The sequence below is a fragment of the Vanrija pseudolonga genome, chromosome 3 (genome assembly GCF_020906515.1).
Source record: "Vanrija pseudolonga chromosome 3, complete sequence".
NCBI classification, from domain to species: Eukaryota; Fungi; Basidiomycota; class Tremellomycetes; order Trichosporonales; family Trichosporonaceae; genus Vanrija; species Vanrija pseudolonga.
The window spans coordinates 1,301,128-1,328,670 of NC_085851.1; the positions used below are offsets into that span (position 1 = coordinate 1,301,128).

General features: G+C 60.9%; 10 protein-coding genes across 11 annotated transcripts; 6 read left to right on the top strand and 4 right to left on the bottom strand.

Moving 5' to 3' along the window:
* The first annotated feature begins 275 nt into the window (after nucleotides 1-275).
* On the top strand, nucleotides 276-1,980 carry ubc8 (Ubiquitin-conjugating enzyme E2 8). Its single transcript, XM_062770592.1, has 6 exons — nucleotides 276-414; nucleotides 513-553; nucleotides 675-754; nucleotides 914-1,028; nucleotides 1,086-1,138; nucleotides 1,201-1,980. Exons 1-6 carry the CDS (start codon nucleotides 412-414, stop codon nucleotides 1,587-1,589), a joined length of 681 nt encoding a protein of 226 aa, XP_062626576.1. The 5' UTR covers nucleotides 276-411; the 3' UTR covers nucleotides 1,590-1,980.
* A 94-nt stretch (nucleotides 1,981-2,074) lies between these two features.
* On the top strand, nucleotides 2,075-3,429 carry LOC62_03G004071 (uncharacterized protein). Its single transcript, XM_062770593.1, has 2 exons — nucleotides 2,075-2,345; nucleotides 2,420-3,429. The coding sequence occupies exons 1-2, from the start codon at nucleotides 2,254-2,256 to the stop codon at nucleotides 3,306-3,308; spliced, it is 981 nt and encodes a 326-aa protein (XP_062626577.1). The 5' UTR covers nucleotides 2,075-2,253; the 3' UTR covers nucleotides 3,309-3,429.
* Nucleotides 3,430-4,032: 603 nt separating this feature from the next.
* On the top strand, nucleotides 4,033-6,831 carry MBZ1_1 (BZIP-type transcription factor MBZ1). The gene is made up of 3 exons (XM_062770594.1): nucleotides 4,033-4,268; nucleotides 4,542-4,717; nucleotides 4,763-6,831. Coding segments are annotated over exons 1-3 (2,025 nt in total). The 5' UTR covers nucleotides 4,033-4,267; the 3' UTR covers nucleotides 6,611-6,831.
* Nucleotides 6,832-7,992: 1,161 nt separating this feature from the next.
* LOC62_03G004073 (uncharacterized protein) lies at nucleotides 7,993-8,487 on the top strand (the record flags this gene model as incomplete). Its single annotated transcript, XM_062770595.1, has 3 exons — nucleotides 7,993-8,008; nucleotides 8,092-8,202; nucleotides 8,258-8,487. The coding sequence occupies 3 exons, from the start codon at nucleotides 7,993-7,995 to the stop codon at nucleotides 8,485-8,487; spliced, it is 357 nt and encodes a 118-aa protein (XP_062626579.1).
* A 312-nt stretch (nucleotides 8,488-8,799) lies between these two features.
* TIF6 (Eukaryotic translation initiation factor 6) lies at nucleotides 8,800-9,706 on the bottom strand (the record flags this gene model as incomplete). Its single annotated transcript, XM_062770596.1, has 4 exons — nucleotides 8,800-9,066; nucleotides 9,121-9,526; nucleotides 9,587-9,641; nucleotides 9,697-9,706. 4 exons carry the CDS (start codon nucleotides 9,704-9,706, stop codon nucleotides 8,800-8,802), a joined length of 738 nt encoding a protein of 245 aa, XP_062626580.1.
* A 358-nt stretch (nucleotides 9,707-10,064) lies between these two features.
* On the top strand, nucleotides 10,065-11,626 carry CSN12. Its single transcript, XM_062770597.1, has 6 exons — nucleotides 10,065-10,258; nucleotides 10,314-10,423; nucleotides 10,497-10,785; nucleotides 10,821-11,032; nucleotides 11,073-11,442; nucleotides 11,480-11,626. Exons 1-6 carry the CDS (start codon nucleotides 10,127-10,129, stop codon nucleotides 11,573-11,575), a joined length of 1,209 nt encoding a protein of 402 aa, XP_062626581.1. The 5' UTR covers nucleotides 10,065-10,126; the 3' UTR covers nucleotides 11,576-11,626.
* Nucleotides 11,627-11,629: 3 nt separating this feature from the next.
* On the bottom strand, nucleotides 11,630-15,276 carry LOC62_03G004076 (uncharacterized protein; the record flags this gene model as incomplete). Of its 2 annotated transcripts, XM_062770598.1 has the most annotated exons (10): nucleotides 11,630-11,873; nucleotides 11,913-12,049; nucleotides 12,096-12,356; nucleotides 12,408-12,622; nucleotides 12,685-12,724; nucleotides 12,767-12,972; nucleotides 13,017-13,567; nucleotides 13,608-13,869; nucleotides 13,917-14,096; nucleotides 14,140-14,273. In XM_062770598.1, the coding sequence occupies 6 exons, from the start codon at nucleotides 12,899-12,901 to the stop codon at nucleotides 11,699-11,701; spliced, it is 963 nt and encodes a 320-aa protein (XP_062626582.1). The 2 variants fall into 2 exon arrangements, with proteins under 2 accessions (XP_062626582.1, XP_062626583.1); XM_062770599.1 differs by lacking the exons at nucleotides 11,630-11,873; nucleotides 11,913-12,049; nucleotides 12,096-12,356; ... (2 more) ...; nucleotides 12,767-12,972; nucleotides 13,017-13,567 and adding exons at nucleotides 14,379-14,493; nucleotides 14,528-14,631; nucleotides 14,668-14,690; ... (1 more) ...; nucleotides 15,010-15,069; nucleotides 15,118-15,276 and having other exon boundaries at nucleotides 13,600-13,869; nucleotides 14,140-14,315.
* Nucleotides 15,277-15,966: 690 nt separating this feature from the next.
* On the top strand, nucleotides 15,967-18,066 carry CPC735_031240 (Subtilisin-like protease). Its single transcript, XM_062770600.1, has 4 exons — nucleotides 15,967-16,333; nucleotides 16,549-16,624; nucleotides 16,675-17,317; nucleotides 17,366-18,066. Exons 1-4 carry the CDS (start codon nucleotides 16,133-16,135, stop codon nucleotides 17,910-17,912), a joined length of 1,467 nt encoding a protein of 488 aa, XP_062626584.1. The 5' UTR covers nucleotides 15,967-16,132; the 3' UTR covers nucleotides 17,913-18,066.
* Nucleotides 18,067-18,356: 290 nt separating this feature from the next.
* Nucleotides 18,357-23,773, bottom strand: ago2 (Protein argonaute-2; the record flags this gene model as incomplete). Its single annotated transcript, XM_062770601.1, has 26 exons — nucleotides 23,716-23,773; nucleotides 23,499-23,538; nucleotides 23,295-23,370; nucleotides 23,117-23,213; nucleotides 23,011-23,058; nucleotides 22,866-22,967; nucleotides 22,604-22,808; nucleotides 22,321-22,551; nucleotides 22,062-22,270; nucleotides 21,817-22,011; nucleotides 21,637-21,755; nucleotides 21,429-21,585; nucleotides 21,352-21,391; nucleotides 21,230-21,305; nucleotides 20,978-21,174; nucleotides 20,893-20,935; nucleotides 20,829-20,845; nucleotides 20,719-20,791; nucleotides 20,580-20,671; nucleotides 20,417-20,535; nucleotides 20,230-20,367; nucleotides 20,096-20,183; nucleotides 19,877-20,046; nucleotides 19,725-19,824; nucleotides 19,423-19,543; nucleotides 18,357-18,892 (listed from the first exon to the last, which is right to left on the bottom strand). Exons 2-26 carry the CDS (start codon nucleotides 23,517-23,519, stop codon nucleotides 18,357-18,359), a joined length of 3,270 nt encoding a protein of 1,089 aa, XP_062626585.1. The 5' UTR covers nucleotides 23,520-23,538; nucleotides 23,716-23,773.
* Nucleotides 23,774-24,782: 1,009 nt separating this feature from the next.
* YDR109C (putative sugar kinase) lies at nucleotides 24,783-27,344 on the bottom strand. Its single transcript, XM_062770602.1, has 12 exons — nucleotides 27,172-27,344; nucleotides 27,055-27,119; nucleotides 26,655-27,016; nucleotides 26,530-26,609; nucleotides 26,318-26,490; nucleotides 26,112-26,280; nucleotides 25,914-26,075; nucleotides 25,859-25,862; nucleotides 25,603-25,813; nucleotides 25,513-25,550; nucleotides 25,281-25,470; nucleotides 24,783-25,227 (listed from the first exon to the last, which is right to left on the bottom strand). Exons 1-12 carry the CDS (start codon nucleotides 27,195-27,197, stop codon nucleotides 24,854-24,856), a joined length of 1,854 nt encoding a protein of 617 aa, XP_062626586.1. The 5' UTR covers nucleotides 27,198-27,344; the 3' UTR covers nucleotides 24,783-24,853.
* Between the last annotated feature and the right edge of the window lie 199 nt (nucleotides 27,345-27,543).

Consider the following 27,543-nt stretch of genomic DNA (forward strand, 5'->3'; position numbering starts at 1 on the left):
CAGCTGGCACCCAACGAGCGGAGACGTGAAGCTCAGCCGCCAGGCGCTGGGCACCCCGGAGTGTACCGGGAAAAGGGGCTGTGGCATGAAGTCAGCCTAACATTTTCAGCCTGACATTGAAAGTTGATTTTACGTAATACTTCCCCTCCGCCTCACGTCACTTGCACACCCGCCCCGTCCGGTCCAGTGTGGTCGACGGCCACTGCCGCCCCAGCTGGCTGTGGGTGGGTGTGCAGTGAACGCATCTCGCCGCCCTATCTTCATCAACGACCATCATCGCCTTCACCCAAACGAGCCACCAAGCACTCTCACACACTCTCACCTGCCCCTCGTCCGGCCTCCTAGCACCGCGACACCCTCATCCCCCTCACCTACTCTTCACTCGCGGATACCCATCGCTTCCCACCCACCATGATAAGTATCACTACGCGATAGCGGCGGACGCGGGCCGACACACGCCTCCCACCCCACCCGCCCGCCCATCGCATGCTCCGTGCTGACGACCCCTGCACAGTTCCCCCAAGCGCCGCGTCGACACCGACGTGATGAAGCTGTGAGTGCATTGTTGTGTGGGCCGTGGGACCCCCGGGCCGCGCTGCATAGACCACGTCCTTGCCACCCACCCGACGGAACCGGACCAGCCGATGGGAGGGGGCGTTGGCTGACCCATTCAGTCTCATGTCCGACTACCAGGTCACGCTCGTCAACAACAAGATGAACGAGTTCTTCGTCAAGTTCCATGGCCCGGCAGAGAGTGAGTGCTTGCTTCTGCGCGGGAGTCGGCCGAAGCACCACCACCACGGGATGCATTGTTCTTGACTAGGGTCCGGCTGTGACGACCCTTGGGGTGCTTGGTGCCAATCGACCACTCTAAATCGCGCGAGCGGAGTTAATATATTGACGCATCTCACAGCTCCGTTTTCAAAGGGCGTCTGGAAGATTCATGTCGAGCTCCCAGAACAGTTCCCGTACAAGTCGCCAAGCATTGGGTTCATGAACAAGATCTTCCATCCCAACATCGATGAGCTGTGAGTCGGCGGTGACCCCGCCGCCACCAGGAAACACTGACCCTGACTCCCCCGCAGAAGTGGAAGTGTCTGCCTCGACGTCATCAACCAGACCTGGTCTCCCATGTTTGGTAAGTGGGCGGGTGCATGGGCCGCAATTGCTTGAGCGCGCGCGCGCTAACTCGGTGCCCAGAGCTCATCAACATTTTCGAAATCTTCCTCCCGCAACTCCTGCGCTACCCCAACCCTGCCGACCCTCTGAATGGCGAGGCTGCTGCGCTGCTCATGCGCGACCCCAAGGCTTACGCCAAGAAGGTCGAGACCTATGTCGACAAGTACGCTTCCAACGAGGACGCCGACAAGGCGGGCGACAATGGCGAGGACGAGCCCATGTCGCGCTCGCACAAGGCATCAGCCTCGAACGGGAACGGCGCGTCGAACGGCAACGGTGCATCGAACGGCAAGGGTGTCGCTGCGACCCACGCAGAAGACGACGAGGACGAGGATGAGGACGACAACATGAGTGACATGGGAGAGCTGAGTGACGGCGACGACGAGTTCATGGGTGAGATGGACGATTGAGTTCGATTCATTCCGGGACCACATGCGTGAGCGCTGGTGTCTGCCAGCGCCGTCACGCCACACGCTTCACTCATTGTCACACGCCACACGCACCTTTACTCCTCCACCACACCCACCACCATCACCACCGCTCGAGGGTCTATGGCGGCATCCTAAGGGATAGGGCTGTTGATCTTCGAGACTCGTAGCTTACTGTTGTATGAATTGTGCCATGTTTCAGCGCACTGCGGAGCTTCGGTCGCTTGGTGTTCGGTTGCCGTGGCCACGGTCGCCCGTTGTCCGTTGTCCGTTGTCCGTTGTCGTGAAACTCGAAGCGGCGCGACGCGAACAGATCTGCGAGTGCGAGAGAAGGGGATGGCGCTTTCGTCAAAGGGACTTGCGCGGTTCGTCGTGGCTACTGCGCTGTGCGAGGGGGTGGGCTGTATCTCGTCGCCGTCGACAACTCGCTCTTCGTCCCATCTCTCTTCTCCATCTTCACCTTTCACCTCACCTCAGCGACAGTCGTGCTGTAGACCAGTACGCCGCGTCGTATTCAAAAGAACCTCTTTCAGTCGGTCGCGCAGGTCGTGGCAAGGCCCGGTTCACCACGCTCTCTCAGCCTACCTTCCTTACCTCCCTTCGTCCCTTTACGCCGCCTTGCGCTTCGAGCTCGCTCCACGCCTGTATGCGACCTTTTCCTCCTCCTCCTCCACCTCCTCCCGATCCCTCCTACCTCAACCTCCCCACCATGTCCCCTGTACCCTCCCCTCATCTCTGGTGAGTTGAACCCGGCACTTGTCGCTCGGCCCAGGACCTCAAGAGGGTCTGTGCCTTGCTGACGCGCCGCCCAGGAAGCGTGGCGGCTCAAGCCCTACCACCACGGCCCTTATCGTGGCAGCTGCGCTCGTCATAACCATCGCAGTGGTCCTCCTCGTCGCAATCCTGTACTCGTGCCGCTCCGACTGCGCGTCCTCCTCGACCCGGCGATGGCACATCGGCCGCCGCTCAGTCGACACCACCCAAACCGCGTCGATCGCGTCTTGCTCCTCGTGGCACGTATACCCGGAGCCTGCGACCTCGATCGGCGGCTGCTCCGGAATGGTGCTCGACTCTGCGCTCACCCACGCGATCGGCATGCCACCAGCCTACATCCCTTACCGCGGGCCTATCGAGCCGCCGCCGCTGCCTTACCCCGAGAAGACTGCGTGGCGCGACCGCGACCTGCCACCCGTGCCGCCTGTTCCTGCGCGCCGCCCGCCTCTGATCAACGAGGACAACCTACTCGGACTCTCCTTTACATCGGATGACTGGCGCGCGTCAATCCCACCGCAATACGATGCCGCCAGCAACACCGACTCGTGGCTCCTCGCGTCGCCAGCCGTCACGGAACGCGCTCAAAACGCCCACCGCTCAGTCGCGCGCCTCCTGCCACTTACTGCTTCGACAGACAGCGGCGGCGACACGTGGCCGTGGTCTGGTAGCCCTGCTCACCCGTCTGCGCGCAACACACTCCCTGCCCTCCCTGTGGCGGTAGTGCGCGACGACCACTCACCACGGCGAAACGCAGACCGTATCTCGGTCCGAAACTACTCGCTCTCGGCTGTTCCGGGCGCGTACCGGGATGTCCTGCGCTGTCGCGCATCTGCACCGCCCGTGCCCTGCTCCGATCAGCAGTCGCCACCCGCTATCACTCAAGTCGGGACGTCGACAGTGTCCATGATCCAGCCATGTGTTGCCTGATTGCTCGCTCTCGCATCACGGCATACCTTGGCGATAATCGGAGATCGGAAATGACCGTGTCTGTGTGTCAAGGTTTACTTTCGCTCCGAGTGGCAGCAGGCAGGGTCGGGCAACAGTGGCCGTCTACGTCATTGCCGCCTGTGCCGTGTGCCTGGCTGGCTGGTGGCAAGTGATGGAACAACAATGGCCATGCGGCGTTAGAATCCTCTCTTGGCCGCATTGCAAGTATATGTAATGCACCCATTAGCTGTGATTTGATCCCGGTGTAAATTACCGTTTATGGTGTGTAGTACATCGGTTCCGACGTTACTAATGGGACCCATGCGCCACCCAAAATTTGCTCCCGTTGCCAGCCAGCTCGCAACCGACAACGATTGCGCGTCGTCTTCGGCTGTCCAGGGTTGTTGCGAGTGGGGCGGGCGCGGCATGAGTCGATGGCGAGAACGCTGTGCTCCAAAGCGTGCTTTTTGGGACGCGAGTACGGTCCAGACTATAGGAACCGCAGCAGGGCTAGTGGAGCAGAGCAGCGGAGCAGAGCAGAGCAGCGGAGCAGAGCAGAGCAAGAGCAAGAGCGGAGAAAAAAAGTTGTGGGCATGTCGTCGACGTGTTTGGGGGGAGTGGCAGTGCCGGCTTCGGGCTCGGTCATCGGCACGGCACGACATGAGCGTGTCGCTGGCGCGAGATAACTCACACGCTTGAGTGTCGTTGCTTTTCAGCATTAAACACTCTTTCCACGACCTACTCTTGGTGTCGCACATCACATTACTCTCCCTCTATCCATCTTAACGTATCGCCCAGCAAGCAAGCATACGCACGCACTCTCAAGCTTGACCGAACCCCCTCGTCAAGCCACACCTCCCACGGGCTAACCGACATCTCCACCAGCTTGGCACACGCCTCGCACGTCCACTCTCGCTCGTCACTACCCCGGCCTGCACATCGCAGCACCACCTGCAGCCAGTGAGTACCCGTCCCGTCACGTCACCACCACCTTGCTTGCCCCACCTGCAACTCCCACGTCACCATCCACGTCCCTTTGATCCCTTGCGATCGAACAAAAAGTGGACGGGGTCGAAGACAAGGCCGGCGGCGACATCGTGAAAGCCTCCGTGGTTATCTCGAAGCTTCTGTTCGCTGTTGCACTGCCTCCATCTCTCCCTTGCTTGCTCATTACCACTTGTCCATTACACTCATCACCATTGTCTTATCCGCGTATCTGACACGACCCCCCAGTGTCAACCTTTGCCTTCCCCACCATGCCCGCCCAGCAAATGGGTAACGTGCCCGGCCTCGCCGAGCTCTTCGCCTTTGAAGCTGTCCCCGACCTCGTCCCCAACAACGCCGCCACCAACATGGACGTCATGGACTTCCTCAACTTTGACGAGGAGATTCTCCAGCACGCCGAGAGCGTGAGTGCATTCTTGGTCTATCTGCATCAACCTAACCTGTACCAGTCGCCCGAGTCAAATCCTCCCAACCACACTCCTTCGCCCCACGCCTTCGAGTCCGAGCCACACACGTACGATGCTGGCGCGTTCATGTTCGACTTTGGGGAGGAGAAGAAGCCCCAGCAGAACGGCAGCAGCAGCCAGACCCAGGAGATTCGCGTGAAGCAGGAGGTCGAATCACCAGCAAAGTCGTCGTCGACGCCACCGGTTCCCCAGCCACAGCACGCGGCGCCTGCCCAGGACGGCGCCCTTCCCGCCGACCAGCAGGCTGCTCTCCAGCAGCTCCTGGCAAGCTTTGTCACGTATCAGCAGCAGTTTGGCCTCGGCATGAACAACAACCTCCCTGCCGCGCCTGCCGCTGGATCGATCGACCCTTCGCTCGTGTTTGCCACCGACCCCATCCCCTCAATTTCATCCCTCACCCCCGCTTCCAGCGCCGCTCCTACCGCCGCGCCACAGTCCGTCCCGAGCCTCCAGGTCACGCCACCCGCCCCCGAGTCGATCAACGAGCCCCTCTACGAGATCGACTCGTTTGAGGAGCCCATGACTGGCCGCTCTACCCGCGCCGACTCGGTCTCGAGCCTCAACTCGGCCGACGTCGAGGGCCGCATCGACAAGCTCGTTCCATTGTCATCCATCTTCAGTGCCGGTCGCGGCAAGGGTGGCAAGAAGGGCGGTGGAATGTCGTCGGTTGTGCGTGGCGAGGACGAGGAGGTGGACGAGGACGACTCGTGGCGTCCTTCGCCCGAGGAGTACAAGAAGCTCAGCAGCAAGGAGAAGCGCCAGCTGCGCAACAAGCTCAGCGCGCGTGCCTTCCGTACCCGCCGCAAGGACTACATTGGCACCCTGGAGGCCCACATCAAGGACCGCGACTCGGTCATTGACGCTATCCGCGCCGAGCTCCTGTCCAGCCGCGCTGAGAACCAGGACCTTCGCCACGAGCTTGCCGCCCTCAAGGCCAGCACCATGAGCGTTCTCCACCCCGAGACTGCCTCGCAGGTTGGCCAGTCGCCGGCCATGCTCAAGGCGCTGCAGCAGACCGACGCCAAGCCCCAGCCACCAACCCCCGTTCGCCGCAACACTGGCTCGTCGTCGCTCAGCCCCATCAACACCCGCAAGGATGTCGGCGCGTTCGATGTCACTCGCGGCTTCTGGGGTGGCAACGAGAACCTTCTCGGTGGCGGTGGCAGCACGATGATTCACGCTGCCTTCACGCCCGAGGTTGTCCTCCCTCCTCAGCCCAACATGAACCCCCTGCTCAACTTTACGCCTTCGACTGACGCCAAGTCGGCGTCGCTCAACAACGTCGGTGACCGCGACATTGACTCGACGTCCTTCTCCGAGTGGGCCGAGAGCACGCCGTACACGATGAAGTCGATGGACAACTACCGCATGCAAATGTGGTCGCGCCTCGCCCGTGAGGCTGCCGCCGACAAGGCCAACATTTCGCCCGAGCTCCGTCCCAAGTTCTTCGCCGAGCCCGAGACTGGAACTGCTTCCTCGATTGCCGCTCTTGCCTACAGCGCCACCGAGCACGTTGCGTCCAAGCTGTCGTCGTCGTTCTGGTCGGCATTCACTGGCACGTCTGCCAAGCTCGACACGGACAAGCTTGCCGCTGTCGTCACTGGCCGTGCACGCCTCGCTGTTGTCGACGCCGACAAGGCGCCCAGCGCTCGCCGCGCCTCGTTCTCTCGCAAGGAGTCGTCTCCCAACGAGGACGCCCTCGCGCAGGCCATGGCCGGCCTCAAGGTCACTGCGGGTACATCATCACCGCTCGAGTCTCTCCGCGTGCGCGAGAACCCACTAGCTGCTGTTGCAAGCTTCTTCAAGCCGTCTGTCCAGGCCAAGGCATAGAAATACACGCCTGTCAAGCAGCCCAACCAAAATCAACCCATCTCACGCACGCATGTTACGAAAGAGACGCCCCACGCGGCGGCACCCCGCCATCATCGACCTGTAGTACAATACCCCTCAATGTTGTGTCCTTAGAGCAGTTATTTGTTTTTTAGTTGCCCTCCTCTGCGCTTTAGCCTTTCGTAGGACTGTCAAGAGAATGCATGAGTGATATTTTCGTTCCTACATGTTTGTTTGTGTTTAGATCGGATCGGATGGGCCGTTACCTCGTCACAAAGTCGTCACCACAACGTCACAGGGACGTGGGGTGGGACGGGTGGGTTTGTGGGATAGTTGCAGTCGGGTCAGAGCCGTGTGTGTTGTCTCTTGGCTCTTCGGCTTCGTCTTCGAGAACCGGCGGCGAGGGGTGTCGCCGGTGTCTCAGCCGTCATCGCCGCTGTAGTCGCCGTCGTTGTTGCGTCGCCGTCGCCGTCAACAGTCGCCGTAGCCATCCATCCATCCCCATCGGCGCCGCCTTCCGGCGGGTATCGTGTCAACAAGCTTTCGAGGTCGCGCGAGCCAGGCACCCAGCGGCGTTGGCGGCGCCGGGCCTCGTTTCGTCGAGCGCCTTGCGGCGACCCATTCAGTCGGCCTCGTCGAATTGAGTAGCGGGCAGCGCTGCGCTGGATGCAGGAATGCAGGATGAAGCCCTTCCAAGCCCTAGAGTCCCAGCCCAACTAAGACATGCAGCTACCCTGCCTCAGGCGCAGGCTCAGGATCGCCCGCCACCACCAAAGAAGGACACCTGAGGCATGTTTGGGTGCGCGGTGGCGCTACGCGTCTTCTGGTACCAAACATTCGCGCTGCCGGCGGCGCAGGGCGAGCTACTTGGCACAAGCAACAACGTTTAGGGGTCGTCGCTTGCTTGTGCTGTTTGCTGCATGCATACTTTGTCGTCGGCGCTCATCGAGCCAGCTGCCTGCTGCCGTCAAGACTTGTTGTTACTTTTACGGGACACCAAGACATCACTCGGTACACCATACTCCCCGCGCCCGTCCATCGCCATATCTCGATCGCAGACGCCCGCAGCACTGCCGTCACCATCGCCCATCGCAGCCGCTGGAACCGACCACAGCAGAGGGGGCACAACAAACGAAGCTTTGCGGTACATTCGAGCAGAAGAAACTTGGACGTCTTGATCACCGTCATCCGTCATCACTTGCATCTGCTTGCACCGTCTTGTCCAGCTTCGACCACACAGCCAGTCAGTCAGTCACCTCGCCGTCGCCACCGCCGCCATCACCGTCGCACCGACACACCAAGCCCCCTTCCTCTCCGACGCCACCTCCTCCTCGCTCACGCCCCGTGCGCCGCGCTCTCCTCCCTCTTAAGACAGTCGGACAATGACATCTCGACTATGTAAGTCTAACCCCCACGCTCGTTGCTCGTTGCCCACGCCCCGCCCCGCCGCTCGCTCGCTTGCCCCCGCTCACCCCACTCAGCACCAACCTCGCCGCCGCGCCGCGACTCGTTCTCACCCCGCACATCCTCCTCGCTAGACGAAAAGCGCTCCGCCATGCCCTCCAGTATCGACGTCCCTGGCATTGTCCTCAGTGAGTGGGGCCCGCCTTTCCTGCTCGAGAACGAACACCGCTCACACACACCCAGCCGAAGCATCCTGCGATCGCCCGACCTCGCCACCACCAAAATCCATCGTCCTCCTCAGCCCCGCCTGCGTAGCCTACCCCCCACCTCCACGCTCACCGTGGACGCTCAGCGCCAAGCCGACCACTGCGCGCACGCTCGCCGTCGTCCTGCTTGTTGTCATGGCCGCGTACCACTTATACTCGACCCTCGACCTCTCCACCATCGTTCCCGTGCACGCCATGGTGCCATGAACGCTCTGGGCAGCTGGTTTTGGGCTGTCGTTTCTCACCTCTCTCTCTCTCTCTTCCCCTCTGTCCCTCTCTCGGGCCTTGTACCGCACGGACACTTCATACATGTACTTTAGCATTGCAGCATCCGCCTGGGGCGGTAGCGCCCTCGAGGCTGGTGGCACGCACGCCGGTAGCGGCGCCACGGCCCGCGAACCCGCCCTTCCAGCCACATCACACCCCCCCTGCCACACGTCCCCGCCGAGGTAGATGCATGTTACACTGGAAATACTCTGATAGTCTAGACACAACTGCAGCAACGCACCAACAACGCACTTATGCGTAGTGGTCGATGAGCGAGTCGCGCATCTCGTTGATAACAGCAGCGGAGGTCTGGCCCTGGAGGCGGAAGGTGGCCTCAATGACGCTGACCTCGGTGGCCGTCGTGTCGAGACCGGTGAAGGCACACCAGTCGTTGACGACCATACCGGCACCAATCACTTCGGAACCGCGGTTGACGGTTCCGGCGACCAGTGGGACCTGGAGGAGGGACGACAACTCGTCGAGCTCGGACCTCGACGTCTTGGGGTGGACAAGGCCGCCCTGCGCGGGGTGTCAGCTGCTGTATCCCGCCTCTCGTGCACCACTCCTACACACCTGGTTGGAGAGAGCACAGTACGAGCCAACGAGGACGTTGGAGGCAATGGTCTGACGGAAGACCTCGACCTTGAGTGTGTCGGCAATGATCTCTTCAGTCTCGCGGTCAATGTCGGGGTGGACGAGCGCGACGTAGTCGTTGCAGGCAATCACGTTGCCGAGGGCCGACAACCGCTCCTCGACACGCTGGATGGCAACGGTGGGAGGGAGCGAGTTGCGGAGGTGTTGCAGCTCCTGGTCGGTCGTGGTGGAGGGCACGAGGAGGCCGTGGCGGTTGCCGGCGGTCAGGCGGCCGACGATGCGCGTGCCGGCGATGGTCGTGTGCACGATGGGGATGACATCGCTGAGCTCGGCCTCGAACGTCGAGTAAAAGTTGCTCGACGAGGCAAGAGCCGTGAGGCAGTAGCTGCGAGATGGTCAGCAGCAGTCCAGTCGCACGACCAGGGGGGGCCTGCAGCCGACGCACGCGTTGGTGAGCTTGGAGAAGACTCCAATGTCGGTCGAGTTCTCAAACTGGCAGCCTATGTGGGGTCAGTGCCGGTCCAGCACGTCGGTCCAAGCCGAGGGGTTACTCACGGACAGCCATTGTGGGAGGGGGTCAAGTGGGTGGAGTAGCTGGGTGAGGGGTGCGCGAGGCGGAGTGTAGGTCGGAAGTGGGGGTGTTTCGTAAGAACTCGTAGGTTGCGTTGCGTTGGAGATGTCGAGGGCGACTCTTGTTGCTGCAAGACGAGTTATATGGACTGGAACGGGTCGATGCTGATCCGAGTTGCTGTCGACTGAACCACTCGACGTCAACTTTTCGACGAGCATTGTAAGCAGCACGACCACGGCTCCGGATCCGAAAAACAATCCTCCAAAATGGGGGGACGCGATAAGACGCCGACCCACCCCCCGTCATGACAATGTCGTCGATGTCGTCGATCGACAAAGGGGCAGTCGGATGCCACACAAGCATAGTATCAACCATCTCGCGCTCGCTGCTCGACGTTGCCCACTCGACAACGCCATGAAGCTGCACCAGTTCATCCAGGCGTTCGCCGAGCCGCTGCGAAACGAGGACGCGACGCCGCTCCTCCGCCTCCTCGACAGCCGGAACCGCACCGCGCGCGGCCTGTCCCAAACTGTCGGCCCGATCGATGTGAGTGTCCCGAACGACGGGCGGACGTTGCATCACTGACACGGCGCGCGCGCAGGACAAGCGCCTCCAGAACCCGGGCCACACGCTCCCCGAGCCATGGGACGGTATCGCCGTGCGCCACTGCGCCGCCGTGCACGCGCTCTACAACAACGACTATGCTTCGGCGTGAGTGTGACTGCGCCGACCGCGCCGACGCGCCGGCCGGCCGACGACGACGCCGTTCTCACGCCACCTACAGATATTCACACCAGCACCAACTGGTCATTCTCTTCTTCCGGTGGTTCCAGGAGCAGCCGGCATGGGCCCTCCCCGTGCTCTATCTTGTTCTCCGGGACCTGCGCGAGCTCGCCGAGCAGGCGGACGCCGCGACCTTTAGCACCGGCGGCATGCCCAGCCTCGAGGAGTGCACCCGCACCGTCTCCAAGGCGTTCAGCATATGCGCGACCGACCGCACCTTCAAGGGCGCGCAGAGCCGTCGTAATGGCGTGTACCATGTCGCGTGTCTCAGTATAAAGTGTTACTTCAAGGTGGGTGCCCAAGTTGGCTAGGTCTGACCCGGCAGGTTGGCAAGCCGAACCTTTGCAAGAACATTGTCCGCGCCGTCGTCAGCGATCCCAAGACACCACCGGTCGACGAAGCCCCGCTCACAGACCAGGTCACATGGCACTACTACATGGGCATGTTGGCGTTCCTCAACGGCGAGGACAAGAAGGCGACAGACGAGCTCACCTGGGCACTGCTACACTGCCCCGCCGACGCCGTCCGTAACCAGGAGTAGGTCGCTGCGATGGACGATGATACTGACGCTCGCTAGGCTCATCCTCACATACTTGATCCCCCTGCATCTCCTTCGAGGCTCCTTCCCCCGGCCCAAGCTGCTCGAAGCCCACCCCCGCCTCGCCGAGACGTACGCTCCGTTTGTCAAGGCGACCAGGAACGGCGATATCGCCGACTACGACGAGCATCTCGAGGCGGCTCAGACGCGTCTGGTCGGCTTGAATACCTACTTGGCTGTCGAGCGTGCGCGCGAGGGATGCCTGCGCGTTCTGTTCAAGAAGGCGTGGATTGCGAGCGACAAGAGCTCGCGGGTGCCCATCTCGACGTTCCAAACAGCACTCAGGTTGCATGGCGTCAATGTCGACAGCGATGAGGTCGAGTGCATGGTCGCAAACATGATCTACCGCGTGAGTCACTGCACGGATGGACAAGGCTGACCTCCAGGGCTTCATCAAGGGGTACATCTCACATGAGAAGCAGATGGTCGTCTTGGCAAGCAAGACGCCGCCATTCCCGGCGCTCGCATCAATGGTCCGGTAGTCTGACATCCGCTGTATTTCGTAGTCGCATTTGCATTGTCATCACATACTACTATCAACGGGGGCGCACGGGACTGAGAGACTACGAGGGTTCAGCAGCACAGTGGGACACATGTGCTGCGAACTAGAAGAGCGAGTCGGGGATCGACATGACATTGGTCGAAGCCTCCATCTTCTGAATCACCCTGGTATGGCGCTCCTCCGCGCCCTCCTTGGCCAAGCGGGTTGAGTCGCTGAGCTTTTGAAGCGCCGCTTGGTAGGCTGCGTCCGCTGTGGTCAACTTGGCCGTCATGCCGCTCCTATCGGGTCAGTCAAGGATTTGCGAGCCGCCAACTCACGCTTCAGAGCACCACTTATGGGCTGTTGCCTCGACCGAGCTGGCGAGGTGACGGTGGGTCCTGCCAACCTTCCTCGCCGGGGCCAGGACGCGTTGAGAGAGCATCGAGTGTGCTACGTCGGCCAGTGCATGCAGGGCCTGCACTCCGTCAGTGATTGTTTGACCCAACGGTGACGTGACCCACCGAGTGTATCGAGTGCTCTCGACTCCCGCTCGGCGGCGAGAACCTAGCCCGCTTCGACTGACGGTCCGCAGGGCCTGCAGAGTTCCTTCGCACTGGTCCTGAAGGGACTGCAGTGTGGGCAGTTGGGAAGGCTGAGAAAATTATGGCGTGCTGCATCGACGCAGCAGGTGCGCCGATGCCACTGCCGTTGAGTTGCGGAAGCTCGAGATTTAACCCCGAGAGGATCTGCTCCTGCGAGACGTTCTGTGAACTGTCGGCGACCTGAAGGTGTTGTCAGTCTTGTTTTGAGCGACGCAGCCGCAGTTTACTCACGCGTGCAGAGGGCTTCAGTGGGAGGGCCACTGTACCCCTCGAGCCGCTGGAAATGTCGGGGCCATCTCCTCGTCCGGCGACTTCATCGAACACACGCTCCGTGGCAGCATCATCCTGCGCGGTAGGGTAGAAGGTGGCTGGCGCCATCTGAACCTTCTCGGTGATCTTCACATTCTTCTTCCCTTGGAGCTGGGGGCCGGGGGAAGAGTAGTCGGCTGCAAAGGGTGTACTGCTGGTGGGGCGGCGCTCCGGGTCTTGTGCCCAGAGGGAATTGTACTTGGCTTGTGGACAGGCGCCTCATTTGAAGCATCGTCCAGCTACGTGGTCAGCGTGGTAACCTCCGACTGAAGAACACCTACCTGACGTCCAGTGTTCTGGACGTGGACAAGGGCAGATTTGACGGGCCGGCGCGGAAGGGGCGGAGCTCGAGTAGGCGTCTCTACCTCGACGGTATGGTTTGCAACATCCTGAGGGGATGGGTCCAGAATGTTCATGTCATGGAAGACGACTTTTGGGGTGTCGGGTGATGCCAGGCTTGACCAGGTCCTTCGCGGCTTTGGGTCCGCTGTGGATGTCGGTCAGCCGACTGAGGGGACGCAGGAACGCTACCTTCTGTGGGATCCGGAATCTCCGGTACACTGCTCGCTTCTGGAGGTCCAAGCCGCTCAGCGGACTGTTCCTCCTTATCTTTGGGTGGCGGTGGAATGGACGGCTCGCGTGATACAGAGTCACGGGTCGCCGTTGGAGAGGCACAGTTATCTAGGGCGAGGGCAGCGAGCCTCTCGCTCGCCTTCGCTGCTGAAACCCTGGCAGGACGGGCTGGTGCCGAGGCTGAACCCGTGTGACCGAAGACGCAGGCGAGTTGTCGACATGCTTGGACGACTGCCGAGGGGGGAGAACAACGCTAGTCGCCTTGCCCTTTGCCCCAGTGCCGGCCCTGGTAGCAGTAACAGACTGGCGCTTCGGGGTGGATACAGCAGAGGAAGCCAGGCTGCGGCTCTTCTTGTGGTTGACGTCTTTCTTCGTGGCGGCGGAGGAGCCGCCACTCTTCTTCTCGGTTAAGGGGATGTCTGGTGATGGCTTTGGCTGCGGTTGACCGTGCCAGTCCTCCTTGTCGCCCACTTGCGAATCTGCATCGATAAAGCCAAGCTCAGTGGCGGCTGCAGGAGCGGTCAGCGTCTTTCAAAGGATGTTACGCGCCTGGCTCTTCGGGTGACAGCTCCTTCTCGACCGGCGGCGGGGCAGGGTGTTCTGGCTCAGCACGAGTCCTTCTCAGCTGCGATGTAACGGCTTCAAAAGCATCTGCTTCGGTGTCCGACATGCCAAGAGTGACAGTCGTCTCTGTGCCAACCTGAAAGATGAAGTCGGAACTGCCGTCACCGCCTCGGGTGGCACGCTTGAATGATTTGATCCTGGCAACGCCAAAGAGAGACTCGTCTTCGGTGCCGTCTTCAGAATACGCCTAAAGAGAGTTGTCAACAAGCGAGAAGGGCAAGTCAAATAACTAACCTTCACCACCACGGCAAAACGGTCAAAGTAGACGATAATGTCGTGGCGCTCCAGCCGGCGTCGGCACTTGTCATTGTCGAGCTTGTCCTCTCCGTTGACGATGAACTTGGATAGGGTAAAGCCTCTGGGGCGTTGGACGCCTTCCTCGGCGGCGATCGCGTTCACGATCATCTTGCACATCTGCATGATGTTGTTAGGGAGATAGGTACCGACAGGGACTTACGGCTGGCGACACTTTGCCTGTCTGTGCTTTCACCTCAGCCAGCAGGGCCTTCACGCCGACGACAACCTCTGGTGACCATGGCTGGTCTGCGAAGGCTTTGTCTATGAAGGTTTCACGCCTCCCGGAGGGAAGTATGGCGCCGATGGTGCGCACGAGGTTGACAGAGAGACTGGAGACTGCTCATTGTCAGATGAGAATGTCAAGGGTACGCGTGACCACGGGTAGGCGTGTCCACTTACATGTTGATTCATACAGAAGTTCACCGAGCGTGACGACACCGTCGTCCTTTACCAGCAGTGTCCTGCCGATCGAGTTGTCCTTGTCCGTGGCAATTTCCTGGAGAAGGTCGGATACCTTGATGTCAGCTGGGGAAGGACCATGAACGTACCGATGAAGATGCGTCTGGGCCTCCGAGTCGTCCCCCAAGAAAGGCTTTGAGAAGGCTGAGAAGCAGCTTCTGCCACTTGGCGGTGTGGAGGTCGGGGGCAGTGGCTGGCGTTAGCTGAGGTTGGGCAAAACACAACATACCAGAGAGCCCGCTGGTGTCCTGTCTCGAGTCAGTATCCGCCTGCAGCTACTGGACGAACCTTGACACTGCGAATGGTTAGTCACGTTGCCATATCGTCGTTACCCACCTCTCAATCAGCGCCGCAATCAGCAAGCCACACCGCACCAGCGCCACCTCGGGAGAGTCCAGGAGGGTGGATGGTTCATTGGGAGTCGCAACACTCTCCGCGAGGGTCACAGCGAGCTCGTCGTGAATAGTCTCGAGTGCAGCGTAGTGGAATGCGAGATAGAGAGCACAGGGGACGTCGTCCTTGATCTCGGCAAGCTGGGGTGTGAGTGAGAGTCGCCGGGGTAGGTCTTCACCTCGTTCTCGACCCAGTCGCAGAAAGGCTCGACGTTGCTATCAGCGGGGAGTTTGCTACCCTGGGTCCATGTTAGTAGTTGAATGTATTGCCACCGCAGACCACTCACAATCAAGGCAACGAATGCCTTCCTTCCTCGGGTCAACAGCGCCTGCTTGTCCTTGTAGCCCTTGCACTTGACCTTCTCGAAGTGCTCTCGTAGTCCTTTGTGAGCGGCATCGTAAGCGTTGAAGGTAGGATCCACCGTGGCCTTCTTGCGGACGGGCATGGCGGAGGGGGGTGAGGAGGGAAGGTGAGAGGGGGAAGGTGAGAGCAGGGGAGAGGTGGTAGCGGGGGAGGGTTAGCTATCAGTACACAATGGCTTTGGTGGTGAACTGCGAGTGAATGACAGAGGATGAGAGGTGTGTGTGTGAATGACTTTGGAGAGCAGTGGGTCGTGAAGGGAGAAGGAGAAGGAAGCAATGAAGAGGAGGAGCTGTGAGAAATGTTGACTTGTTGTTGTTGTCGTCGTCGTCGAGGGAAGGCAAACGTCTGGGTCAAGTCTCTGGTCGTGGCCAAAGTCACCCACGCTACATGCGAGTGTGGAGTCCCCGCGCTAGATGACGGTGGTTACGTTTGTTGGATCCGGACGGGTACGCGCCGCTGACCGTATCAATGAGCAGCCTTCCTTCCTTCTCAATGTGACGGGATCAAAATTGACCGATGACGCCTGCGTTGAGTGATGGTTGCACGTGAATCGTGATGGTGCCGTGCCGCCCGCCCGCCCCGCCCTTGGTCATCGGGCCCGCTTGCGAGTGGACTCGTCATAGGCGTTATCGCCGCCCAGCGCGACCCAGCCAGCAAGCAGTCAGCAGGCAGGGGACCACGGTCACTTGCCACTCCGGGCAGCCAACCAGCCAGCATCCACCGCAGCCAGCCTTCCCCCGTCCACCTCCCACCCTCACTCTCCCCCCAGTCACCGCCCCACTACTTAACGCGCTCCTCCTTGTCTCCACCTCCCTCTAACCAACTACGTCCCCCCATCACTGCCTGCATCGCTCCCATCTCGCTCGCATTGACACTCTAGTAGTACCCAACTCCACCTCACTTGATCCAGTCGTTGCTGCACAGTCATCATACCCATCATGCGTCTGTCCTTCGCCGTCCTCTTCTCCCTCCTCCCGGCCATTCTTGCCACCCCGGTCAAGCGCGCCGAGGACATTGCGCCCCTCAACGTGGCTGGCGAGGTCATCCCCGACTCGTACATTGTCGTCTTCAAGAAGGGCGTGTCTGTTGACCAGATCTCGCTCCACCTCGACAACGTTGCCGTCTGGCAGAACGCCGCTGTAAGTGTCCTCCCCGCCGTCATCCCATCCAGACCCGTGGCCGATAGCATCGGAGCGTGACCCCCCTGTTGTGGCGTGCGCTTGCGCCTCCCATGGGATCATCACGCATACCTCGCCTCTCCCCCATCATACCCGAGTCGTCGATGCGACTCGTTGTCATTACCTCGGGTGGCAAACGGCCTTATCTCCGAGTCTTGTGCTAATCACGCGACCAGCCTCTCCAGGGTGTTGACGATGGCCTCACGCACGTCTACGCCGACGAGATCCCCAACTTCGACTTCTCTGGTTACTGTAAGTTGCGCAGCAATGGCTATTCAGGATGCTTGCTGATAGCTTGGCAGCCGGTCGTTTCTCGGCCGAGGCCCTTCAGGCTATCCGCGAGGCCCCCGAGGTGGCGTACGTTGAGCGCGACCAGATCGTCCGCACCCAGGACGACATCAAGGGTGTCGACAACTTTGGCAGCGACATTGAGACTGAGAAGGACGCTCCTTGGGGTCTCGCCCGTATCTCGCACCGCGACACTCTCCGCCTCGGTACCTTCAACAAGTACGTTTACGACACGCACGGCGGCGAGGGCGTGACTGCCTACGTTATCGACACTGGTGTCTACGTCCAGCACGAGGAGTTTGAGGGCCGTGCCAGGTGGGGTGCCACCATCCCCTCTGGTGACCCCGACGAGGACGGAAACGGCCACGGCACTCACTGCGCTGGTACCATTGGTTCGGCCAAGTATGGCGTTGCCAAGGCGGCCGAAATCGTCGCCGTCAAGGTTCTCCGCAGCAACGGTTCGGGCAGCATGAGCGACGTCGTCAAGGGTGTCCTCTGGGCTGCTAAGGACGCCGAGAAGCAGAAGAAGGCCGGCGGTACCAAGCACAAGGGCTCGGTCGCCAACATGTCGCTTGGTGGTGGCAAGGCTCAGTCGCTTGACGACGCTGTTGACGCCGCCGTCGAGTCGGGCCTCCACTTCGCTGTCGCTGCTGGCAAGTGAGTTACTTTGTTGGATGTCTGAGGAGTCTAAGCTAACGATATCAGCGACAACCGTGACGCTTGCACGTTCTCGCCCGCTGCCTCCAAGCTCGCCGTCACTGTCGGTGCGTCCACCATCGGCGACGAGCGCGCGTACTTCTCCAACCACGGCAAGTGTGTCGACATCTTCGCCCCTGGTCTCAACATCAAGTCGACCTGGAACGGTATTCCTCCCGTCAACACCATCTCGGGCACCTCGATGGCCTCGCCTCACATTGCTGGTCTCCTCGCCTACCTCATCTCAATCGAGGGCAGCGACACCTTCTCCATCCTCGAGGGTGCGCAGGAGCTCGTCCCCGTCGAGCACGAGGCCAGCGCCTACTCGCAGGCCTACGACCTCCTCCCCGAGCTTCTCCAGGCTGTCCTCCCCGCTCCCGAGGAGGAGGTCGTCGAGCTTGTCCGCGCCAAGCGCGAGCTCACCCCCGAGCGCCTCAAGAAGGCTCTTATCGCTCTCGCCAGCCCCGGCATCCTCAGCGATGCCGGTGGCCGTTCGCTCCCCGCGGGCTCGCCCAACCTCCTTGCGTTCAACAACGCCACCTCGACCCGTCGTTAAGCGATGCGGCAAGTGTTAAGGGGAGAGACGTGAGAAGTTGAGAATTGAATCCAGAATCAGAATCATGAAGTCTTGTTGTGCACGTGACTCGCGACGCAAGTCGTGGGCACCTGTGACTGTGAACGATGTACCACTATGCAGTGCATTTCCAGAACGGGCGCGGGGTGGTCGTTGGGAGGTGGGGATGGTGAGGGCCGCGGGACAGCTGCATTGATCGTTTGGGGAGGCTACGTGTCTGGCTCATAGTGCTGTGGGGGAGGGCGGTGAGCAGGCAGACATGCCGCTCCTTCTGCTCGTCGACCCAGACCGACACGAGTCGACAGCGCGTCTGACAAGGTTGCGACAGCGCGCGTAAGTTGCAGCCCAAGGACCAAGCCGTGACGTCCACCTGCGCGTACCTAGCTAGGCCCAAAGCAATCCATTAGCCCACACCTCTGCAAGCTTCTATCTGTCCTCCTGCGCGACAACAGCAGCGACGAGCACGCCGGCGTCGTGCGAGATGGTAGTGAGGAGGCTGATCCTGCGCGCGGCGCTGCTGCTGCCGGCGCCAATATCGGCCCCAGGCGCTGCCTGCTCGCCCGCACCCGCGCCCGCACCCGCGCCCGCACCCGCGCCCGCGCCGTCGCCCACGAGCTCGAGGAGGGGACGCCCGGACGGCGCGTACCCCAGCTCGAGCTCCTTCCAGCCCACGGCGAAGGGCAGGGCCTTGTACGCTGCCTCCTTTACTGCCCATCTGGCGCGCGTCAGCAGGCGCTCGCGGGGAGGCACGTACCGCGCCGAGAGGAAGCGGAGCTGCGCGCGCCGCAGGCTGTCGTCTGCGTCGGTCGACGACGCGCCGCTGCTGCCGCTGAGGGCGTCAAACTGCGCCAGCTCGCGCGCGCTGCATATCCGCGCTGCTAGGCGCGCTGCCGTGCGCCGCGTGATGACGGCCTCTATGCGCGCTAGGGAGAGGATGTCGACGCCGATGCCGAGGATCATGGCTCCATTGTTGGTTGCTGGGGGATGGTGGAGGAGGAGGAGGGAGGGAGGAAGGAGGGAGGGAGGAGGGAGGGAAGTGCGGCTTGGTGGTGGTGGTGGGGGACTTGGAAGTGGAGGTGGGGTTGGTGCGGCGCGAGGCGCGCCCTTGGCGGACACTTGCTCTCGGTGAGTACTTTGCTTGATTGCACTCTTGACCCTGCAGCGCCGCTACAGCCCATTCAATCTCGAGATAGCCGTTTGCATCCATTTTTATCTAGCGCAAGGATGGCAGCAAGAAATGAGGTTTTCTATGAACGTTGACATTTTATATAAACAATCACGACGACGAAAGAGAAGAGAAAGACAGCGCAGTGCGGAACACTGTTACGCTGGTTTGTGATGCGATCACATGTACTGAGATGTCAGCGCGTCCCAAGTGGCGACCACTGCAACTCACGAAGCCGAGCTTGGAGTTACCCGACTCGCGAAGACGGTGCGCTGGAAAGAGACCTGTCAGCAACCAACCACATTAGCCAAGTGCGACACCACTCACAGATCGTCTGAGGGAACTCAGCCATGGGCGCCGGAGGCGCGCCAGACTGGCCCGAGAGCGAGGTCGCAGCGTCCGAAGACTCGTCGGTGTAGACTGCAAGGCGGATAATCTCGCAGGCATTCTGCGATTGTCAGTGTCTGGACTGTTGGAGGCCGTGCAGAGTCAACTCACGTGGGCGTACTGCGAGGGGAAGGAGGCGGGGTTAGCAGATCGCAAGACTATGTTTCGAGTGGGGAACTCACGTAGGCAACGGGGACGATCTGTCAAGTCAGCCAAGTCCACAAGCCTCCCAAGGTACTCACCGAGACAGAGCGCGTCGCGCGCTGGTACGTGCTGCACATCTGGTTGCACATCGTCTGCATCTGGTCGGCGGTGAACTTGTTGTCGTCCTCGACCACGACGCTGCGAGCATAAGCGAGGGCACAACGGGCACAAAGAGGCGGTATCTGCTCACTAGTGGGTGGGACGAGCGGTGCCCTGGAGACCGTGGTGCGCCTGGAGGTAAAAGTCGAAGATGAAGGGGTGAGTGACATCCTTGTCGACAACGGTGCCGGGGGGGAGATTGCCGTTCTTCTGGTCGAGGCCCTTCGTGACACCGTCGATGCCGAAAAAGCGCATGTTGTGCTGAGCATGAAATCAGCCGCGAACTCTATCCCTTAGACGGCCAACTTACCCTCTTGGCACAAATGACGAAAGTGAGCTTGGGCTTGTAGCCAGGCTTGATCTCGGCGGCGGCAGCACGGATGGCTGAGGCCTCGCGGCTGTGTTCGTGTCAGCACAGGCAATCAGATCCTTGACGTCACTCACTCCTTGACGATCTGCCATTGACCATCAGAGACGCCGTCGCGGAACATGATAATCTTGGCGGGCGGAATGCCCTTGTTGTTGCTCATCCAAGTAGTGATGAGGGTCTTAGTCATCGTCTTCATGTCGGTAATAACCTCCCTGCGCCGCATGTAAGCATTTACAGGCCGAACGAAGCTCTTGTACTCACTGGCGGGAGTCCTGAAGCCTGCAGTCGGCCTCGTACCTGACGTTGTCGCCAGACATGGAACCGATCGTGACTGCGATGGAGGGGTTGGTGCTACCGAGGCCGCCGCCAGAATGGGTGACCTGATGCGTCAGACCAAATAGACGCACAGCGAGCAGTCACTCACATCCGCGCCCATAACCAAGGTAGTCGCGTCCACACCAGGGACGTTGACCTCGTGCGTGACGCCGCCAAGCTTGGCCTGGATCTTCATCGAGACTTGGTAGAGTCAGCATAGGTCCACGACGAGGCCAGTCTCGACTCACCATTGCCAAGGTACTGGTCGATACCGCGTTCGTTCTGGAGCTTGTCGGCGACCAGGCACTGGGTGATCACATTCTGCAAGTCAGCGTGACGTTGTCGTCACAATACCCACCGCCTTGAGCCGCATGTCTAAGATCGTCAGCGAAATGGACAGACCCAGACTGAATGCCACTCACTGGCAACGGTCTTGACCTCCTTGTACATAGCAGCGTCCTTGAACTGGAAGGAAGGTCAGAGTTGGTCAACCGCGGTGTGACTCACCGGCAGGATGACGACGATAAGCTGAGGCGCCATCTGGTTCTTCTGGTAGCAGGTACGCGCCGCGGTAGTGAGCGAGTCATGAAGCTGCGTGTTCTCGCTGCCCTGGATGCTAGCCAGACCGAGGATATCAGGGGTAGTGTTGAAAACTGCGACACCATACTGCTTAAGGGCCCCGACAAGCTGCCGAGCGAAGCCCTCTGGGAAAGGTGATGTCAGAATCATGTTCAAGAGAAGCGCGGCAGAGGAACTCACCGACAAAGCCGCGGGGAAGGCGCGGGGCGGCGCAAAGAATTGCCCAAGACTGCAGAGGCTTGCCGGGGCGCGTGAACTGGCATGCGTCAGTGGCTGTAATCAGCGGCAGTGGTGTAACTCACAGTCATCGCCGGGCCGTTGTTGGGCTTCAGGTTCCAACCACTAACTCGTTAGCTCGCTCGCCAGCTTTGAGGCTCACCCATTGTACAAGCTGACCGACTTGCCGCCCTTGTAGTTGATCCTTGGGCCAGGGAGGACGCGAGCTTCAACGCGCATCATGTCGGGCTTCACCTGAAGGCCCCACGCCTTGAGAAGCGCACTGTTCTCGTAGTTGAGCTGCTCGCGCCAGCGCCTGACTGGGAACGAGTGTTAGTTGAGAAGCACAAAACATGAGAGGGGGCACTCACTGCTGGCAGCGCGGTCCATGGGGCGGGCGGCAGCGACCTTGATCATGGCCGCGGTCTGGTCCGACGACATCGCGGCGAACGGAACCGGGTTAAAATCATTGATGTGAACAAGCTCAAACCTGTGGACGTGTTAGCAATGACCAGAGACGAGGTAAGAGGAGAAGACGACAGTCGACTCACGGTGCCATAAAGTTCTTGCCATAAACAACGCAAGGGAGACGGGGCTGGGTAATGTTGACCGAGAGATGCTGCTTGTAGTACTGCACGAGGCCAATCTTCTGGTCCGGCTTGCCGTCCTTGGACTGCATCATAAAGCTGACCTCGGAGGCGGGCATGAGCGAAATGCCCTTTAGCGTATAGACGCGGTTGTTCTTCCTGCGAGACGTTAGCTCGGGTTGGCTTCGCAACAGAAGAGGATCACTCACTTGTAAGGAAGAGTAAACTTGGCACCGTAAAGCAGCTTCCTGAGCTCCTTGCACTGGCCCGGGTTGAGCTCCGTGACCGAGCCAGGGTGGCCGCCACCACCGGGAGCGCCGCCACGAGGACCGCCACGACCACCACGGAAACCGCCGCGACCGCCGCGACCTCCGCCGCCGCCGCCACCGCCGAGGCCGAGATAGTCGGCAAAGTTGTCCTACAGGCATCAGCGCCGGCACAGGTCACACCCCACTCCACTCCACTCACAGACAGGCGACCAGACTTCCACACAGCAGTGTACGCAGTGTCGACCTGGACGGCCGGGAGGCCGTTGCTGGTGTGACGGAATGCCTGGTGGAAACCAGACAGGACTTGGGCGCCGCCAGGGAGATCCTGGGCATTGGCGAGACCGAAAAAGCGGCCGCGGGCACCAAGGGGCGTGTACTTCTTGGAAGGCTCCTCACGGAGCATGATGCTGACCGCCTGGAGGGCGGTCGCCTGTTGTGATTGTCAGCCTCGTTCACAAGGTACAGGATCCACTGTCACTCACGACAATCGAACCCTCCTGGGTCGACTGCTTGTTCTTGGAGCAGAAGCGAGTGATCGCCTCCAGGTCGATCATGTTGGCGAGGCGGAAGTGGACATCAAAACGACGGCGGTCGGTCATCTCGCGGCCGGGCTCGGGGAGCTCGACGCGAACGGTGCGCTTGCTGGCCGAGTCGATGGCGAACTGGGCGGTAGTGTAGGCATTCTTCCTTCACCGCAGTTAGCATCACACAACCACGCCTCGTCTGCAACGCAACCAGACTCACTGCTTGTCGAAGGCCGCGTGCTGGAAGGCCTTCGCGTCGGGGTCGCGGGCGCCAACCTGCTTGGCCGCCTCGAAGATCATGGTAGCCAGGGGCTTGGGCATCCTGAGTAATGTTAGAACAGCCTCGCGGTGGTGGAAGTGCTTACTTCTGGTTGGCAACCTTGGCAACGGGGACGATGTCCACGTCGTAGTGGCTGTGGGAGTTGAGTGTTAGTTAGACATCCGAGGACCGTCACTGTCGTCAACACTCACTAGATGGTTGGCGCCTGGTGAAAGCGCGACTGGAACATATTGGCCTGGACGGGGATCACGTTGCCCAGGGTGCCATAGCCAGGGCGGACAGCAGCATCTGATACGCGTCAGCCAACTCGAGAAAGGAGGGCGGTGGAGTGGAAGGAGTCGCGTCGAGGGAGAAAGGGACGTGACTTACCGCGAAGGATGAGGTCCTCCTTAGCCATTAACGCGCTCATTGCCTTCTCGAGGTGCTCGACCTCGGCGGCCGTGACCTGTTGGGGTTAGCAATGACTTGAGTGAAGTGGGTGGGGTGGGGAAGTTGAGAGCAGCGGCGGGGCTTATGAGGGCTGGGAGGGTGGGAGGGAGTGGGAGGGGGGTGGGGAGCTTGCCATGTACTCACCGGCTGGTTCTTTTGGGGCATTGCTAGTGGCCCTTGTTGTCTGTGGTGTAGTGTTAGTGGTGAAGGCGTGGGAGGTGGGCGGTGGGGGGCACAGCAAGAGAGTGGGAGGGGGTGTGAGAAGTGTTGTTGTCGAGTGGAGGGCTGGCTTGGCTGGTGACGCGGACTAGTAAGGGGGCGGTGGGGAGGGGGAAGGGGGAGGTTGAGTGGTGAGACTGACTGTTGGAGGGGGGAGTTGGGGGGTAACTGTTTGCTGTTGGAGGTGTATGAGAGTTGTTGAGAGAGGGGATGGAGAAACAAGAGTTGGTGACGCTTGAGAGACACTTATGTATGACGACGAGTTGGGTTGGGCGCGAAGTCGCAGATGACCGGACTGGCTGGTAACTGGCAGTTGGCACTGACGCCAGGCTGGTCGCGGGGGCGTTCAACCGCCAGCTCGTCGCGCACCGGCCATTCCACGCACGCCAGACCAGGCGACACGACGCCCTCCTTTGCACCAACATGCCGCCAGCAGCAAGCCAAGCACCTCTGTGCGCCGGCGCGAAGCACGCCCCACACACATCTTCGTGCACAGAGGAGGCGCGAATCCAGGCTGGAGAAGGTCTGTCCGCGCCAATCTGCCGCGCCCCCCGCGACTTGCGCCCACCTTTGGCGCGCCCCAATCTGCTGACAAGGGCGCTATCTAGCTCGCTTAGGCACTCTTTTGCACGGATCGAGGCGCCGCCGCGAGGCGTGCGAGGCGTGCGAGACGAGCTATCGCATCGAGGCGGTGGGAAACTGTGCCTCGCCACACACGTCAAGGCAGGCCTCTTGTCGCCTGATTGACAGCCAGACAGCCCCTTTGAGCGTGCTACGTCCTCCTTGTCACACCAAGAGCCCTTGGGGCGAGAATAAAATAGAATTCTTGGCCTTGCGAGGGTGGGTTGACACAATGGGGCGCAGTGTGTGTCGTTTGGGGCGCGCCGTCGTCGACGACAATCAACCCACTTTGACCCCCTTCCCTGCACCGTCTTGGCGGCGCGTCTGTGTATCAGAGTGGGTCTAGTGTGACTCACAGACGCGGTCGCTGATCCAGGGCGAGAAAAAGGAAGGGGGAGGAGAGTGGGCGCGTGTTGGATGACGAGGCTGGAGCGAGGGCGTCGAGGCGCGAGTGCCCACACTACCAACACGCCTTTCAACCGTGGCCGCACCCGGCCGGCCCCCTTGCCAGTGCACCGCCGCCGCCCTCGGCGACGCTTGCCCCTCAGCCAGACCTTTCCCTTGCGCCGAGGCGACACGCTCCGCTGATTAATATGATTTTATTACAAAGTCCATCTCAAAGTCTAATGCAAATTGGCCTAAATCAATGTACAAATGTCCTACTCCCTGGTCCCCTCGGCGATACGCTTCCTCCAGCGCAGCTGCGTCTCGACCTGCTCGAGGAAGATCTCATACTTGACGTCGAGCAGCTTGCGCTCCCTTTCACCCTCCTTGCCGGTGCGTGGCTCGACGCGCGTCGCGGGCTGGGTCATGTCGACCATAATGTCCCAAAGCTTGGCGCCGTCGCGCTCGCCGGCCGTCTCGGCCTCGGTCTGCGAGCTGATCTCTCCTGATTGCGCCTGCTCGAATGCAAAACGTCCGAGCATCGCCGAACCAAGAACAACTGCCGAGGAAGGGTGCGGAGGAATGATGATAGGCATCTGGAGGACGGTGGCGAGCAGGCGCATAAGGGGGCCATTCTTTGCCTGCGATCCTGCGAGAGTCAGTGACCGCCGCGTTTCCTCCTCCGAACCCGATAAAACCCACCGCTCATGTAGATGGAGTCGATCTTGTGGCCATTCTTGTTCATGGCGTCGACAATATGCCTGGTCTGCAGCGCAATGGCCTCGAGGGTGACGTTGAACTTGGCCGCCAAGTCGTTGAGCGTGGCGTTGAGAGCCAGGCCAGAGATCATGCCGCGCATCTTGGGGTCCGCGAGTGGGGAGCGGTTGCCGTGCTGTAAAGTTAGATACAGTTATGAAGAGTGAAAGCAACGTACCAGGTCGGGGTAGAAGTGCAGGTCCTTGGTGAGGTGAGCTGGCGGGGTCAGCACCAAGACTTGGCCAGACCTCGACAATCCAATACGCACTCAAAGTCTCCGCCTTCTCCGCCTTCTGCATCTTCTCCAGCTGCTTTCCAAGGAGCTCGTATGTGCTCGTCTTGGTCTGCGCGGCGAGCTCGACGAGCTGCGGGTAGGCGGGGTGGGTGGTCATGATGAAGTCGATGAGCTGACCGGTGGACGACTGGCCGCCCTCGTTCATCCAATAGCCTGGGAAGATGGCGTTGCGGTACGGGCCCCACTGGACATGTTAGAAAGCACGCCAAAGGCGGCAGAGGTTACTTACGACGCTGAGAGGAGCGTCAGTGAGGACCAGACGAGGAGGGCAGGTAGCCACTTACCCAGGAACCGAGATGCCCTCCTTGCTCTGCGCCAGGTGGCATGTGCTCGTACCGGCGACAGCGGCGAGACGGCGAGCAGCGTCGTCGAGAGTCGGGACAGGCTCCTTCTCTCCCGAGCTCGAGGTCGCAACGGCCGCAACGGTACCGATCCAGCCCGAGTACCTGTTCGTCAGCGAGGTCCCCATGGAGCCAACTCACGCGTCGATAACGGCGCTGCCGACAGCCGTGCCCTCCGCGAGACCGAGGTCGGCCGCCGCAGACTTGCTAAGACCCTTGCCGACGGGCTGGCCAGCGGTAAGGACGAGTCCGTTCTTGCCGGGGATGCCGCCGAGCTGGTCAAAGTCGTCCTTGACGAGGTCGTCGAGGCCTGCAATGTCAGCTCAGTGACACAATTCTCCCCGTACCGATCTTGTTGAAGAAGCGCGCCGACCAGCCGTCCTTGCTGACCTCCTCCTCACCGCCGTTGCACTGGTGGCGGACACGAGTGCCGGGGGGGATGTACGAGTACTTGCATGCGAGTGAGCAGTTGGAGCGCGCCAGCGACGAGGTGGCGTGGTAGGTGAGGTAGTCGGGCAGGCTAGGGTGTGTCAGTCGCCTTTTCCGCGACCGTACTCACTCAAAGAACATGCACTCCTTGAACTTGGCCGGAGACATGTGCTTCTTGAGCCAGAGGGTCTTGGGCGTCTCCATCTCGAGCTGCCCAGTTAGCAAACTGAACGCCGCGCGCCGTCGCCGACTCACGCTCATGGTGCCTCCGACAAAGTCGAGGACGCCTTCGCCAGTCGAGTTGATGAGCTCGGCCTCTTCCTCGGCGCGGTGATCAGCCCAGAGGATGACGTTCCACTGGCCCTCGGTGCCGAGGTTGTCGTCGCTCTCTTCGGTCTGGGACGAGCTGGAGCGGGACACGCTCACGGGGCGACCGGCGCGGTCGACAACAGCAAGGCTGCAGGTGGCATCAAAGCCGACGCCCTTGACAGCCGAGGGGTCGATACCGCCGGCCTTGATGACGGCCTTGGAGCACGTCGCGAGCGCGGCCCAAATGTCCGAGGTCGACTGCTCAAAGATGCGGTGGTCGTTGGGGGACCGGCGTGTCTCGGTGGCGACTGGGGGGGTCAGAGGAGACCGCGGAAGAGGGTCTCACCAGAGTGGTCCGCGATGAGGGTTCCCTTGCGGTCGACGAGGCAGGCGCGTCCCGACCCAGTGCCGCTGGCCTCGAGTCAGTTTTGTCATGGGGAGGAAGGGGAGAACCCCTACTCACACGTCAAATCCGATGAAGTACTCCATGTTCGCTGTTGGGGAACGTGTGTAAGGCGAAGGGGGGAGGTGGCTGCGAGCTAGGGGAAAGAAAAACGATGGGTTCTGTTCGCTGCTTTGCTTTATCTTTGTTGCTGCTGCTTCTGCTGTCCGCCCCACGACGATGTGTGCGGCATTGCTTCGGAGGTTGATGAGCCAAGAAAGTGCTGGCTCTAGGCTGACGGAAGGAGGTCATCCGAGCAGCCAGCGAGACTTTTGGCTGGCGGTCAGTCGGCCCGCTCTCCGCTCCGGCCACAACAAGGCCCCACAAGCCGCCCTCGCCGCCCGCTCACCAGCCGCAACACGGAGGCATCTCCACTCCAGCTTGCCATGACGG